Genomic DNA, 15,564 nt, shown 5'->3' with positions numbered 1-15,564 from the left:
CTTCTTCACTTATGATGTGTCCAAGAAATTTCACTGATCGTCTCAAGAAACAACATTTCTTTGGAGCCAACTTTAGATTGTGCTGTGACAACCGAGAGAGAACCATTTCAAGACGGTGAAGAGCGACAGACTCAGAAGGGGCAAACACCATTAAATCATCAAGGTAACATAGGACACTACTGAAATTCTCATCTCCAAAGACAGACATCATCATTCTCATGAAAGTGGCTGGACTATTGGAGAGACACTGAGGAAGCCTATTATATTCGTGGAGGCCAAATGGGAAGAGAAGGCAGTGTACTTTTTATGTTCTTCTTCTAGGGAACATTATAATACCCTGATGTAAGATCCATTGTTGAGAAAAATGTATTGCCACCTAATGCAGCCAACACATCAGACTGGTGTGGTAAAGGGTAGGCATCTCTGACAGTCCTCGCGTTTAACCACCTAAAGTCAGTGCATATCCGGAGATCGCCGTTTTTCTTCCAAACAAGCACAAGGGGCGCATAATCACTATGTGACTTTCGAATGATACCTTTTCCTCCATCTCATTTAGCACTGTTCTCAGTTTGGCATACTGGCTTGGTGGTACACGCCTGTAAGGGAAACAGAAAGGTCTGTCATCGGTAAGGTTAATTCGGTGGACAAAGCCTTTAGCCTCTCCGCAATCCATTTTGTCTCTTGAGAAAACCGACTCATACTTTTCAATAATATACAACAACTTGTCTTTCCAGAGGTCTGACACTTCACACGACTCCAAATCAAGGTCGTCAAGGTCTAAGTCACTCAAGGTCTGCTTCATTTCATCATTAGATCTAGAAGGTAAGGGTTCCTCAGTACGTTGCAGATTTGACTGAATCTGATTCGGTGGCGTTAAATCTTGAACAGCAATACAAGGTGACACGTCGGCTATTTTTGTATTTCTCTTCAACACAACTCTGTGATTAGTGGGATTGATGACTTTCAATGGGATCGAACCATCTCCCCATAGTGGTGTTATGACTCTTCCAACCAATATTTGTCTTGGTCTTGCTCTGGACTCTGTTGGTTCTACAATAACAGTGCTGCCAACTGACAAAACAGAAGACTGTGGTAGCTTTCCCCAAACCAGATGTTCGGTTTGTGGTTCTAACGTCACACTCCTTTGCAATTTTACTGTCCCAACTTTCTCAGGTATGGATTCACCTCTCCATCGTTCTGTGTTAGAGAAAAGAGATAGAAACATAGAGCACTCATCATTCTCATCGTTACTTGACTTAGACACAAGCCTCCAATAACCATTGGTTTCTCTCAATTGCATCAGAAGTCGTTTTATGACGTTAGTGCCCAAAATCATCTCTTCGGTCTGCCCAGGCACAACTAAAGCAGGAATTATCATGGAGCAGCCATACACTGTAGCTTTAAGATCATAGATTGCTGTAGGGGTAACATGGTGACCACCGCAGCCAACGATGACAATATCTCGTGCTGACTGACTTGTAATATCTGTGTTTCTCTTCAGCAAACTTTCTTCAGCGGACTGGCTGATAGTACACGCCATCGATCCACTGTCGATTAAAGCTTTAAAGGTGATATCGTTCTCAAGTGAAACAAATGTGTAAAACAAGCTATCAGCTTTTGGCACTCTTTGTACACCCTGAAAGATGACCATTTTATCTGAAGATACGTCACTAAACATCTGACACAAAGAATCATAATCCATTACGTCATCAAAATTAGAAATGGGAGATTCACTCTCAAGATCTACGTGTTCCTCCCTCACACGTAGATCATTCAGTTTGACTGCTGGTTGACTGAGGCAGCATCCTTCCCTTCCTTTGGACAATGATTCCTTGAATGGTCAGGCGAGAAACACTGGAAACAGAGCCTGTGATTTTTACAGTGAGTAAAAGCTGAATGTGAGGTCTCCTTGCACACTAAGCATGGTGAAGCATTCAAGCCTGGAATTCTAGGCAAATTGCGCCTCTTTCTGAAGTCCTCCTTGGTTTTGTGTGCAGTACCACTGTGATTCATCAAAACCCTCTCCAGCATGTCGATCACCTTTTCTAGAGCCATTGTTTCAGACTGCTTTGACTGAAGTGAGTCCTGTTCCACTTTTATTGGGCATGTGCTAGGACTTACATGCATCTCATTCACAGAAAATTTCTGTTCACATTTGACAGATCCATGTCCTTTACCTGTTGTTCTGATATTTTTCTCTGAATGATACTCATTCAAGATCTCTTGCACTTCAGAAGCTGTCCATTTGTCAATGGTCTTTGAACGGAAAGTCAGCACTAGATCTGAATTTGGACAATTCCTAATGAACATTCGTGTGACTTCAATCAGCCGATTATCCAGAACTTTTCCTTGTTGCTTCAGACACTCAGCTGTTATGTCCGCAGTGCGGTTCAAGCGTAACCAGTAATCAAAGGGGTCCTCCTGAGGTTCCGGAAGAGTAGTGTAGAAATCTTGCAGTGGGATAGGAGAATACTGCTGGCAACTGAAATGCTTGCGTAATAGGGTGTAGATTGCATCAGGATTTGTTCGAATATCTAAACCACTTGACAGAATCCCCACCTTAACAACATCTTTGGCTTTGCCTCTCAGGTGAATTAAAATCTCTTCACCTTGCTCCTCCAAAGGCAGAAAACCCTTTCTTAGGAAGTTTCTCATGAGCTCCACCCACTCATCAAGTGTAACAGTATCTGATGCATCGCCCTGAAATTCGGAGGATCTTTGACTTCCCTTTGACGCACAACTTGGAACTGGGAGGAATCAGACATTGAATTCTGATCGGGTGTGCATCTACTGACATGACTACTCTTTGATGCAGCATCTGTGTGACTGTGTAAATTCAAATGTGCAAGGATACTATCTGCCAGCTGTAGTCCTACTTGCTGCACTATGTTACCCATCTGACTCATTATGTCACTGGAATGGAGTGGAGTCGATGCATTAATTGGCTGATTCGTTTCAGAACTGGTATGAATCACATTTGCATTCAGAGCTGGAATGTCATTCGCTTCTGTGCGCATTCTGCTGTTGTTTACAGTGTATGTAGTAGAGCCAGGGCTAATGTCTGGAAAAGGAATTGGTGTCACTAACAGCCCTCTCCCTCGACCAACATTTAAAGGAGTACCTATATAACCAGATTCATTTAACCTTGTGTTTTCCATAATTAAGTAATAAAAGGTAAACAACTGAGAAAAAGAGATAGAAAAGAGAAAGAAAATGCACACACTGTGTACTATAAATGCTGCAAAACGTTAAACTCAATAATAATGTCCAAGTACTTTAAAGTGTCTATTTAAGAGTCTATTCCTGATTGTTTGTCAAAGTCTCTGAATGACTAACAAAAGCTTAGCTGAAGGTTCTGTGCTGTGAAGAATGAAGACAGGCCCGCCGATTCGATGATTGGATGATCTTCGACCACCTTGATTGAAGTCCTAAGTCACGGCACCAATGTGACCTTCTGGTCTTGTAATCTGACTCGGTTTGTCCACCCTTCATCAGCACGCACACTCTGGACTTGGTTGACGTAAAATGTTTATTTGTCTCCTGCATACAGAGCGATAGGGCGTAAACGGCAAGTTCGCAGATGTTACAATTCCACCTACAGCAGTCCTTCATAGCTCTGCTAAACAATTAAATTGTCTTTTCCTTCGTGATCGTATGTTACATTACATTTTAAATACAGCAAAAATAAAAGAAAACTGTATATAACATGGTACATAAATTACAAGGCTTACGTCACTCGTTTTATGAGACTAATGCGTTTTTTACGAACAAACATTTAAATACAGAAAACACTCAAATGAACAACAAAGAAACAATTACCTGCATACAGAGCGATAGGACGTAAACGGCAAGTTCGCAGATGTTACAATTCCACCTATTCAGAACACGTTTCAATTTGTTAGCACATGGCAAAATGGCGCACGTGGAAAACGGTACATTAATTCACGAATAAAAAGCATCAAAACAACACATACATAAAGAGAAAACACATTTAACAAATGAATCGCTGTCTATGATGTGTAATGCCTTTCAGATAGTGCCTTAAATTTTACATGAAATTACTTTATTGAATTTCGAAGTGGAGCTACAACAAAAAAACGACTCACCTACAGCAGTCCTTCATAGCTCTGCTGCAGACTACGCGAACTTAATTGGCAAATAGCGCAATGGCGCAACCAATAAGAAACGCGAACACATTAATGCAGGATTTACTTAAAGGAACCTTATTGTTATGTGACATTTATCTCGTTACATATATACACAGGTTGTACAAACGGAAACAAACAGAGAGAAGAAAAAAAACGCGAGCGGTGCTAAATAAAAGAAATTAACAAAACATACAATACTAACTGAAATCCCCCTTTTCCTCTAACCTAACTGAAAAGAAAGAAAACAAATACTAAACTACCCTAGCTGAAACATAAATACACAAGCAGCACCCGCTCCTAAACTAATGAGTTAAACATAGGTACACCTACGTGTTGGGGAAATGTACGCCACGTGACATCACTAACTCCTCTTCTCTCGATTAAATTAACTCATCTCAGTTTGTTCGATTACAGTACTCAAAAAAAAACCACAGCACAAATGAGGTGCGGTGAAGCTAGCCACAACTCCACCGCCCTCCCGAAACATGCACACCGATTCCATTTAAATTCTGCATCGCGCTCCTGATTGGACATCCAGATCCTCCCAGATGGTCAGGCGAACCAATAAAGAAACCTAATAAAAACAGCAGCAAATAATAACAGAAAAGACGCGTCACTAAAATTATCCAATCACAGAAAAGAAGGAGAGAAACAAATGCGGTCACGTAACACAGGTGTTTTCCTAGCTAAACTTCAGGTGGTTTCCAAAGGACGCTGCCATGTTCGCTCAGTGAAAGTTTGGGAGTTTAATATAGTATTTTAATAATCTATAAATGTATGTTATTTGACAACTCCACGTCAAAATCCTTTATCAAAAAAAACGAATTATGGATTTATCAAAGTATTTAAAATATTATTATATATATATATATATATATATATATATATATATATATATATATATGCACACACAGATATTAACATTAAAAAGTCCTAACAAATCTTCCACTTTAAGAATATGTGCAGCATGTGCAGCGTGTTTATTTAGGGACTGTGTTGGGGATTTCATTAGGGCATTTATTTGAAAGCACGTGGGAGCAGCCCTAAGAGAAAGTGAAAATTCACGCTGCAGTGTGGCTTATATAAGCAGGTGCAAAGCAGTGAGCGTTCAAATCCACGCGTGGACACTACTGACTAAACATGGACATCATATACAGCTATTTCTCTGCTCTGGTAAGTTGAAATAGTGCAGTATTCTTCGTGTTGCATTTAACTATGGCAAAATGTGCAAAACGGTGTGAGAGCATGTAGTGCTAGCTAAAGCATTTATTGGAGGAAGAAAAGTCTTAACACTTTAGATTAGGGAACACTTATTGACCATTAGCCTAACTAAGAGTTTCCTTTAAAAAACTCTGAATAACTGCTTATTGATAAGGTGGTTGTCAAATACGGTCATGCAGAATCAGGCATTATAAATATGTGCTTTATAACTACTAAAAAACAGCCAATGTGCTTTTAATACGCAAGCTATTTAGCAGCCAGTTAATAGTGAATAGTATGAATACGAAAGTTAGTATAGTAAGGAAAAATAAAAACAGGGTGCATGCAAATGTGTCAAATTTAATGAGCACAATTCAAATTAAATGCAACCGAATTCTGTAACTTTGGAGATATCAAAAATAAGCATAACCGAAAAATATATAAACGATGTACCTAAAGCCCTAAATGTACCTAGATTTCGCCATAAGTGCATACTGCTCTTAATACTTTCTCCAGTAGGATGTGATGAACGTGATACATACTAGATTAGAATCTTTTTCATTCATGGAAAAAACAAACAAAAGCATTTTACTGGTAATGTGCTTTAAAGGTGGAGAAGATCTTCTGGTGGAAAGGCAGCAGTTCGACAGCCAACCAGGATCAAATGAAGACATCAGAGAGCTCATCTAAAAGTATGGTGAACATCCAGCCTACCCAGTTCATCCACTTGCAGCTCATTGTTTGGTTGTTGTTTTGTACATACACAGTGAAATGTTTACAGAGACACTTACCCGAATTGGTTCTCATTATCTTAAATACCTTTTGCTCTCGTAATTTTGAATAACCATTCTATAATTTATTGCAGTCTGACCCTTAAGTTGAAGTTAGCCGACATGGAATTCATTGGTGGATTTGAATACTAGATTTAATCAAAAATGTTAACTTGCTATTTGCAGATGACATCCCAGTCTCGAATCCCGCTCAAACGCTGTTGTCTGGGGTCCAGGAGCGGAGCGGTCCTGTACAAACCAACATAGACACACATTCAGGCCATTATGGTACGATGCAGGCCACTTCATGGCTCTAACCCTATAAAATCAATTACCAATCAATAAAATCAGCTCGACTTTGATGTTTCGTGTTTTCAGATCCTTACATCCCGCCACAGTACTCATCTGGCGATCGGGATGAAACCGCAGAAGTGGACAAGGTCAACATCATCGTGAAGTGTGCTGGAAAGACCGTGGAAGTGGACATATTCCCGCTGGAAGGCATCTCAGTCTTACTTAAGGAGGCCTGTGACTGGGCGGGGAAGAAGCCAGAGAAAATGACTCTGGTTTACGAGGGTAAACGAAGCATTCTTTTCATTTCACACCACAAAATCAACAGCTTTTATGTAGTTCCCCCGAGTGGGCCTTCAAATAACTGATGGCTAACCTTATTTATTTTCAGGAAACTGTCTGGATGTGAACAAGACGGTGAGCCAGTATGGACTGCGGGGAGGAACTACCGTGCATTTGATTCATGCTTAGGAATCATTTCTCAGGAAAAAGTTGCTGTTGACAATACACTACATAAAACACCACTACAGTAATCGTATGCATATGTGGCCAGACCTGCAACGTTGAACTGCAGCAAATACTGTATTTATTTATTTTTTTTTTAACTTATGTACTTTATTTTCCATTGAGTATTAATGTGTATAAATAAACTTGTCTTGCCTTGATTAAACGCTCGAACTCTTTTCTTCACTGAACTAGCCTACTAGATAGCTGTGTTCGCTATGAAATGCAGATGTTACCTTTTGGTCTTGTAATCTGACTCGGTTTGTCCCACCCTTCATCAGCACTCACACTCTGGACTTGGATGACGTTAAATGTTTATTTGTCTCCTGCATACAGAGCAATAGGAGGTAAACGGCAAGTTCGAAGATGTTATAATTCCACCTATTCAGAACACGTTTCATTTTGTTAGCACGTGGCAAAATGGCGCACGTGGAAAACGGTACATCAATTCACAAATAAAAAGTATCAAAACAACACGTGCATAAAGAGAAAGCACACTTAACAAATGATTCGCTGTCTATGATGTGTAATACCTTTCAGACAGTGTCTTACATTTCACATGAAATTCTATTATTGAATTTTCGGAGTGGAGCTACAACAACAAAACGACTCGCCTACAGTAGTTCTTCATAGCTCTGCTGCAGACTATGTGAACTCAAAGGGCAATAGCGCCACCGGCGTAACCAATAAGAAGCGCGATCATATTAACGCAGGATTTACTCAAAGGAACCTATATTTATAATTATGTGATATATTTATCTCGTTACATACACCCCCCTTAAATCCTGCTTAATGGGGACCATGAGAAAAATCAACAGTGAAGAAAGGAGAAAACCAATATAACCAAACTCTAACCTCATGGTTTAAAAAAAAAAACAAAACAAGAAAACATATTCATATGGTGTACAATTCAGCTGTCAATCATTGATTCTTCCATAAGGAGCATATGAAGATTTAGGGAGGCGCCAACCCCAATCCCATAGTAGACCAAAGAGATGCCTGTTACACCTCGAAAATGCTATTATGTAACAACTTATTGTTTTATGTAAAATTTTTGTATAAATCTATTTCTTTAGTGTTCTCAACTTGAAGCACAAAAGCAAATGTAACTGTTTATGTGAAAATGCTTTTAACTAAGTAAACGAAAGAGCTCACAGTAGATTCTGAACTGTCTATGTGTTGATTGTTCATTTCATAAATCAGCTTTTTGGGAGGCTTAATAACTCTGCAAAGCCTAGTTCGAGTTACTGCAGCCTCAACATGCCTTGGCTGTGTGTATACCACATTCTCATTTGTGACATCATCCTTAACTTGTTCTCCTTGAGTCGAGTCAGAGTCTTGACTTCCTGCATCAGGTAATACAACATCACTTGTCACATTTACATCACTTCTTTCCTGTAAGTTCCCAGAATTGGTACTTGCAGAGTCCAATATCTCTGACACACAAGCTGACACATCAGGCAACTCTGTACAATTTGTACGTCCATCCTCATCAAAGCCATCAGGATTACTTAATATCCAGTTTGCCATTCTGTCATCTTGTTCAACTTTGTTTTCTTGAAGATCAATTTCATCGTCTGCGACATTATCCTTTCCATCCTGCTCCTCAGGGTCATCAATTGGTAAGAAGTTTACAGGTAACAAAAGATTTCTATGAACTACTCTCACTTTATTTGAGTTGACATCTTGAATCCTGTAAACATTAATGTCAGGATACACAGCCATTACTTCATATGGGGAGGAATCCCATTTGTCAGCAACTTTTCTTCTTCCTTTTTCACCTCTGTTCGCTACCAGTACTCTATCACCAATAGTCAGTGGACAGCCCTTCACCTTTCTGTTATACAGTCTTTCATGTCGTCCCTGCTCTTTCAGAGTGTGCATCCGTGCTATGTGAGCTGCTTCTCACAAGTCTTTTCTCAACTTGGACACAAAATCTTTATAGTCCACCACATCTTCATTTAGAAGCACATTTTGAAACAAGATGTCAATTGGGAGACGAGGAACTCTGCCAAACATAAGAAAGAATGGTGCAAAACCAGTTGTCTCATGTTCAGTGCAGTTGTAACAGAAGGTAAGCTGCTGTAACATCTGAGGCCATTTTGACTTTGCTTTAGGAGGCAATGTCCTAATCATGCTCCTAAGAGTCCTGTTAAACCTCTCAGCAATGCCATTACCCATGGGGTGGTACGGTGTTGTGTGTGACTTGTCCACACCCGCCATGGTCAACAGTTCCTTGATTAGCTTGCTCTCGAAATTGGCCCCTTGATCCGAATGAATTCTTTTGGGGAATCCATAGACCAAGAAGAAATCATTCCAGAGCCATTTTTGTAACTTATTTGGCTGACTGATTCTGACATGGAAATGCATGGAAATACAGTATTAAATGTGCAATATAAATAAACTTGTCTTGCTTTGGTTAAACGCTCAGACTCTATTTTTCACTGAACTAGCCTACTAGATAGCTGTGTTCGCTATGAGATCAAGCAGAGATGAATGATTAATGTGTAAAAAATACCGATAGTCGTTTACTGAGGCTATTGATTACGAGCTATTGCGCCGAACGAAAGCGAGAGTCGGAATCATTTTGGCGAACCGACTCAAATGACTCGAGTTACCGGGGCGAATCGAAACGCCCAACCGCACTCTCAAAAGACCAAAACACGCGCTGCAAACATGCAGGCTTAGTGCAGCAACAGAAACCACGTGATCAACGCGGAAGTTGTAGCCCTTAAGTGAACGTGAAGTCGGGCAGTGTCTCGCAGAGCGGCGCCAGGCTCGTTCTGACCGGAGCTTTGGGTTTTGCGGTACAGGTTCGTTTCTGTAGCGCCTCGGGAGGATCGCTTCCAGACCGAAACCTACAACAGCGGGAGCTCGTCGTCGGTGAGAGTGGGTGAGTATTTCAAGCCTTTGCTATTGAAAATGATCGGTGTTACATAAGTTTGTGCACGACTATTGGAAGAGGGCTCGAGAAGATCCATGCATTGTGGCATTCAGTCAGTCTCTTCTCACCCGTTCTGCTTCAAACGCGTTAGAAGCCGGCATTTCGTCGCCTCGATGTCTGCGAAATATGCCGAATCTACAGTCGCCCGAGTCTAAAATCCCACAGAACAGCCTGCAGGCATTGCTTGCACAACACCAGGCAGGATTTGAAGGCTTCGTCCAGCTCTTTTGTAATGCAACGGACTGAATGGCATTGGTTGTAGAGGAGCTAAAAAGAAGAGCTATATAGGATGCATTTGGAAGTGCATGGGAAATATAAGAGGATATCAATCCAGGATTGGGCTCGTGCTTCTCCAAGTCACTTGCCTCAGGAAAATCGCAGTGTACAATTAGTGAAGAATGCATGACAACAAGCCACAGCAGATTCTCCCTGTGTGTGTGTGTGTGTGTGTGTGTGTGTGTGTGTGTGTGTGTGTGTTTTCCAGATGCATGCTTTTCAGGATGCATGTTGAACATGTTTGGGTTCTAAAGGTTTATGACATGATCAATCTCAGTCATTGAACCAGTTGTATCTCCCCTCTGTGCCACATTAGCACAGACTTGGACTGGTTCATATCTGTTGCGCCACTTTCCGTAGTCACTTCAGCCGTGTGATGAAGAAATGGAGGGCAATCTGTGGTTTGACAGATATTAGACTTCTGTAGTGAAGAAATGACGGGAACGTTACATGAAACGCTGAATTATTTCTGCCCTTCCCACTCTCTTCTCAATGTATTTAGTCATTTGTGCAAGAAAACTGAACTGAAAAAGTGTGGGTTTTTCAGGGCGCACCCAACAGCTGCGAAGTTTTTACTCTCAAATGGACAGGATATTTTTTTTTTGACTGTATGTATTTGTGTCAGCCAAATGTAACATCACTCATAGCATTTGGTGCACAAAATTAGTTATTGCAGTTAAAAAGGTAATGGTGCACGCCAGTTGCATTTGGTGCACAAAAAACGTTTTTGCTTTTTGGATTTAGCACGGAAAAGTTGTTGCATTTAACTCGCAAAAATAGTTGTAGCATTCAATGCACGAAATGTATTGACTGCACGGTAAAAGTAACTGAATTTTGACACGCAAGATGGCAATATCATTTAGCGGAAAGATTAGTTGGTGCACAAAGTTATTTATTGCATTCGAAGCACAAAAAAATACATGTAGTGCACACAGTTTATCTGTGGGTGTGAACTGAATTTGTGATTGTGTTTGGCTGTGCAAAACTCACTGCTATAGAGCAGGGTGTTGCTAGGGTATTCTGATTGGTTGCTAGGTGGTTATTTGTTGAAATAAAACAGCCCTTCCACAATTATCCATGATTGTTTTGTCCTCCTGTGTGTAGGTATGATGCTCACAAATAGGGGTTTGTTTAGGTCACTGACCCTAAGCACGATCAAACGAAAACCGTTGTGAAGCCTATCTTCTGCATTTTCCTTATCTTTCATGATTGGGATAAACAGGCGGGGACAATCATTCTCGGATGGCGAGTGTTTAGTTAAATTCAAAACGGCAGTGAGAATGCTTTGCTTTTGTTGCATGTCTTCATTTAATGTCATAAAGCTTTCTCCTCTTTTGATTTGACGGTAGTCGACGGGCTTCACTGAACCGCGCTAAACGGGATCGACTCGCTCTCTTGCAGTGCTGGTGATCAGAGGAGCTTCGGGTTGGTTTTAGCTCCCGAGTGAATTAGAAAGTCCCTCCGTACTCGTTCGTCCCTCTCGGCGCTTCTCTAATGAGATCAGATGAAAGTACGGTCACCATCCAGAGGAAGAAGGGAGAGTGATAATCTCTGAAACTTAAAAATGCCGATTGTACAAACGGCACCTGATCGTTGCAAGTCATCGATCCACTGAATGCGGTGTTTGAGGTCTGGTCCTGAGCCCTGAGCGGTCTAATCTTGGGTTTAGTCTGGTCTCACGGGGTCTAGTATTGGTGGGTCTCATTACTCCGTGTCCCGGCGTGGATCTGGGTCTCGGCTTACACTCTATGACACCATTTCCAGTGCATTAAAGCCGATAATGACCTCAAACGCTTGCTGGCATTATCTTCAGCATTATAGAAAATTTGCAGGAATCTATATATTAATATATGTATAAAACCTCAAGGCTTTTCGATCGCTCGTGTAAGACAAAATAGGCTTATTTTGAAAGTTGCCCTCATAATTCGCTTTTAATGCTTATTAAAAGTCATCTCTTGACTTCAGCTTTAATGAAAGAAGTTACTTTGAAATGGATCGAGAATCCTAAGAAGAACTCTCTAATCCAGCTCTCTTTTAGAGCGTTTTTTCTTCATAATTCTCTGCTCTATGGGGCGTCCGTCCGGTTGCATTACGGTCAGTGCAGCTGGCTCAGTTCACTACGTGTCATGGCAACATGCGGCAGATTTAACAGAAACAACGAAAGCCTCTTAACCGTGTATGATATTCCCCCTCTCCGCATACCTCTTTTGTTTCTTTCTGTATTTCTCACACTATCGGTTCTCTTTCTGTCTCTCAGGGTTGTTTTGAGGTCTGATGACGTCTACGATGAGGCCGTAACCGAAGCTTTTCTTGAGTTCGGTCCTGATTGTCGACAGAATGGCCACCGCTAAGAAAGGTACGACTCTCCTTTCCATCCCTCGCAACTAAAGTTTATCATTTTGGAGGGGGTTGGATGCGTATTCGTGAAAAATGTTTCCTTTTTTTTTGTGTGTGTGTGTAAAGAAACATGCTACGTCACTTTTATTGTATGATGAAATTATTGCTAATTTTTTTCAGAAAGGATGCATTAAATAAGTAACACAGACTTTTAGTGTTTGCACAAAAAATATGAAGCAGCACAACTGTTTTCAACATTGATAATTGATAATCAGATTTTTATGAGCTTCAGATCAGTATATTAAAATGATTTAGCATGTTTAATGTAAAAAACCCCTATTTTTAACAAATAAATGCCCTTTTTTGAGCAGAAGAGACATCTGAAACGTAACAAAGAGCTTTTTTTTTTATTTTTCCCTTATAATAATAATAATAATAATCCCACCATGCTGACTTTGAACATCGCTCTGCTTATCATGAGTTTTGACAACCTGCTGCTTTTTCATTCTCATGAATGAGACTTCCAGTGATTTTTAATAAAGCTAAAACAATAATGAATTCTTGCTCAGTCGGAGGTGACTCAGCGGTTGCAAAACAAGCGGGCTGTTTCTTATTATCAGGAAATGTGCAAGAGCTTGTGTCTGTTTTCAGATCTGTCTGAAAAAGCCTTTCCGGAGCCATCGGAAAAAGATAAAGTCTGTCTGTCTTTCGCTCCGCTATTTATTGTGGTAATCAATCTGTCTCTCGCGACCCTAGTTATTGTCTGGAGGCACAAAGATGGCCTCCATTTTGTTTTTGTTTACGAATGTGATAAAGTTTCATTTTGGATGAAGGCAGAGGGTCTGTTGTCATGCTCCGTATTGTTGCAGGAGCTCCAGAACATCTACGGTTTCTTCGGCTCAGACAGCTGTGCAGCATTCACAGAGCTCCTTCCGTTCGTTGGCTTTGTCGTCGCGTATCGAAGCACGAAAGCGACCCCAGAACAGCTTTTTGGAAACGCTCCTTTCCGCGGGCCTGTTCTCGGGGGCCAGATTTCCTCGTTGTTGCCATGGTGACCGTGTGAAGTTTAGATGAGGTTCATAAAATGCGGTGACTCTACAGCACCGCCGGGCATTCGTTTAATAGAGAGCATGGTCCCAGACAGACGGCAGCGTTTCAGATTGGTTTCAGCTTTGGGTTCTGATGGGATTCGGCTCCAAGAGGTGGAGAGATCCTAGTCACACATCAGAAATATGGATGACTCAAATAACTGAATTTTGGATCACTCTGATGTTACAGTTGATTCTCAAAAATTTGATCATTAATTAAGATCTTTCTATTATTATTATTATTATTATTATATTTTTAGGATAGCTTTTATTTGGTAGTATTTAGACATGAAGGTTTATATATGCTGTTTTTAACATTCTGTATTTAATATTGGATTATGTAAGTATAATTGGAACATTTTCCACAGTCATCTCAATCGCAAAAAGTGATTTTTATTTTATTTCTTGCAGTTTTGTTCTTTTCTGTGAAAGCAACTTGCTTTAGAAGTCTGCTTTAAAAATAAAGCTGTTTATTATTCATTTTTGATGATGATGATAAAATTTAAGCTGTTGGCTTATTTAGAGTTACAAGGAGTCTATTTATTATTATTATTATTATTATTATTTATATTTTATTTATTTGAGGAATTTTATTATTTATTCTCTGTAAGCACACTGAGAACTATCCTTTTAAAAAGTTAATTATTATTATTAATATTACTATTATTAATAATAATAATATATTTATTTTAGAATTTTATTACTTTTTGTTTTTATGTTCTTGTTTTCTCTGTAAGCACACGGAGAAGATTATTATTATTATTATTATTATTATTATTATTTTTAATAATAATGATGATAATTCATGCCTTTTGCCAAACAATCTGGCACTGGTGAAACATGTAGTACAATATTTATTTATAATGTTGTTTTGAAATTGCATATCAGGATAATCACTAATGAAATTCTCGTGGCGCCTTTGAGGCATTTAGGGCTCAGGCGAGTGTCATAAAGACCCAGCAGTCCCTGGCATGAACACACCATCTCTCCAGGCCCTGCTGGTTTGGTGATAAATAATCCGTTCAATGTTGTGCTCGTAGGACATAATCGTCGCCTGCGTGTGTGTCCATCTTAATTGTAGATCTCTGCTCCAGGACAGAGAGTGTTTTAACAGCGTACAGATGTCTCTGTGTTGGTCCTCTGGACTTTGAGACGCTGGTTGGCAGGTCTATCGGTCACGTGTGAGATTGTTTATAGCGCTCTAAACTGGCCGAACAGTTGGAGTCCCGTAACCTCTGTAACGAGGCCAATAATGTAGACGCTCCTGCTCCAAATGCCGTCCCGTCCCAGCTTACATGACGTTACGTGTAACTTTATCTCTGTAGACACATGACCTAGAGCTGCGGGCGAACGGGGTCAACCCCCCCTCCCTCAAGACCTATCTCAATCTTATATTTGTAAAATCTATTAAAATATACACCTCCCAAAAATGCGTGCGCTAATGTAGTTTATGATTTGAACTTGGCATTGCGCCGTGCAATTGCAGCCGGCTTTAATAACGGCACGATGCAAATCTATTCATTTGTAGGACGGTTTTAAATGAAAGCATCTGCTAAACGAATAAATGCGACGTTTACCGAAGCTAGTTTTGGATGTGTACATAAAATATCTTGGCAATACTCTCACATTTCATTTGTTTTAATAACTCCGGCTCGTTTCACGCGACGTTCTCTGAATTTTCGAATGTCATTTATTTTTATTCATAGCGCAGGGATGTAAAGACTCCCTGATGTAATCTGCAGTCTGTCGGTGGCCATATCGAGTGATGGGTCCCCGGGGCCGACGCTGCGCCCTGGATTAGCAGACTTTATTTGACACACATAGTGTGACTGGCATATGGCGATAAGACATAGAACTAATGTCTGCAATATCGCATATCTTATTGCCACTGCCATTGGCTGCTGTTATTATTGTTCATATTTTGGTTTAGTGATCTGAATAAACTCTCAGCACATATCCCATCCCAGTTGTCCGCGCAATCATGTGGCTTTCTGGCAAGCCGTTAC

The 15,564-nt window shown here is 40.3% G+C and overlaps 1 protein-coding gene across 2 annotated transcripts in view; it reads left to right on the top strand.

Moving 5' to 3' along the window:
* The first annotated feature begins 9,628 nt into the window (after positions 1-9,628).
* Positions 9,629-15,564, top strand: part of c7h20orf27 (chromosome 7 C20orf27 homolog) — a 15,148-nt gene continuing 9,212 nt past the window's right edge. The window contains exons 1-2 of one of the 2 annotated variants that reach the window (XM_043243770.1): positions 9,629-9,806; positions 12,391-12,489. In XM_043243770.1, the coding sequence (XP_043099705.1) occupies positions 12,471-12,489 (19 nt within the window). In that variant the 5' untranslated portion in view covers positions 9,629-9,806; positions 12,391-12,470. The remainder of the gene's footprint in view (positions 9,807-12,390; positions 12,490-15,564) is intronic. The other variant, XM_043243769.1, reaches the window with a different exon arrangement.

Source organism: Puntigrus tetrazona, chromosome 7 (assembly GCF_018831695.1).
Source record: "Puntigrus tetrazona isolate hp1 chromosome 7, ASM1883169v1, whole genome shotgun sequence".
Lineage (NCBI taxonomy): Eukaryota > Metazoa > Chordata > Actinopteri > Cypriniformes > Cyprinidae > Puntigrus > Puntigrus tetrazona.
The sequence above is the reverse complement of the archived record's forward strand: the minus strand, read 5'-3'. Positions and strand labels throughout refer to the sequence as shown.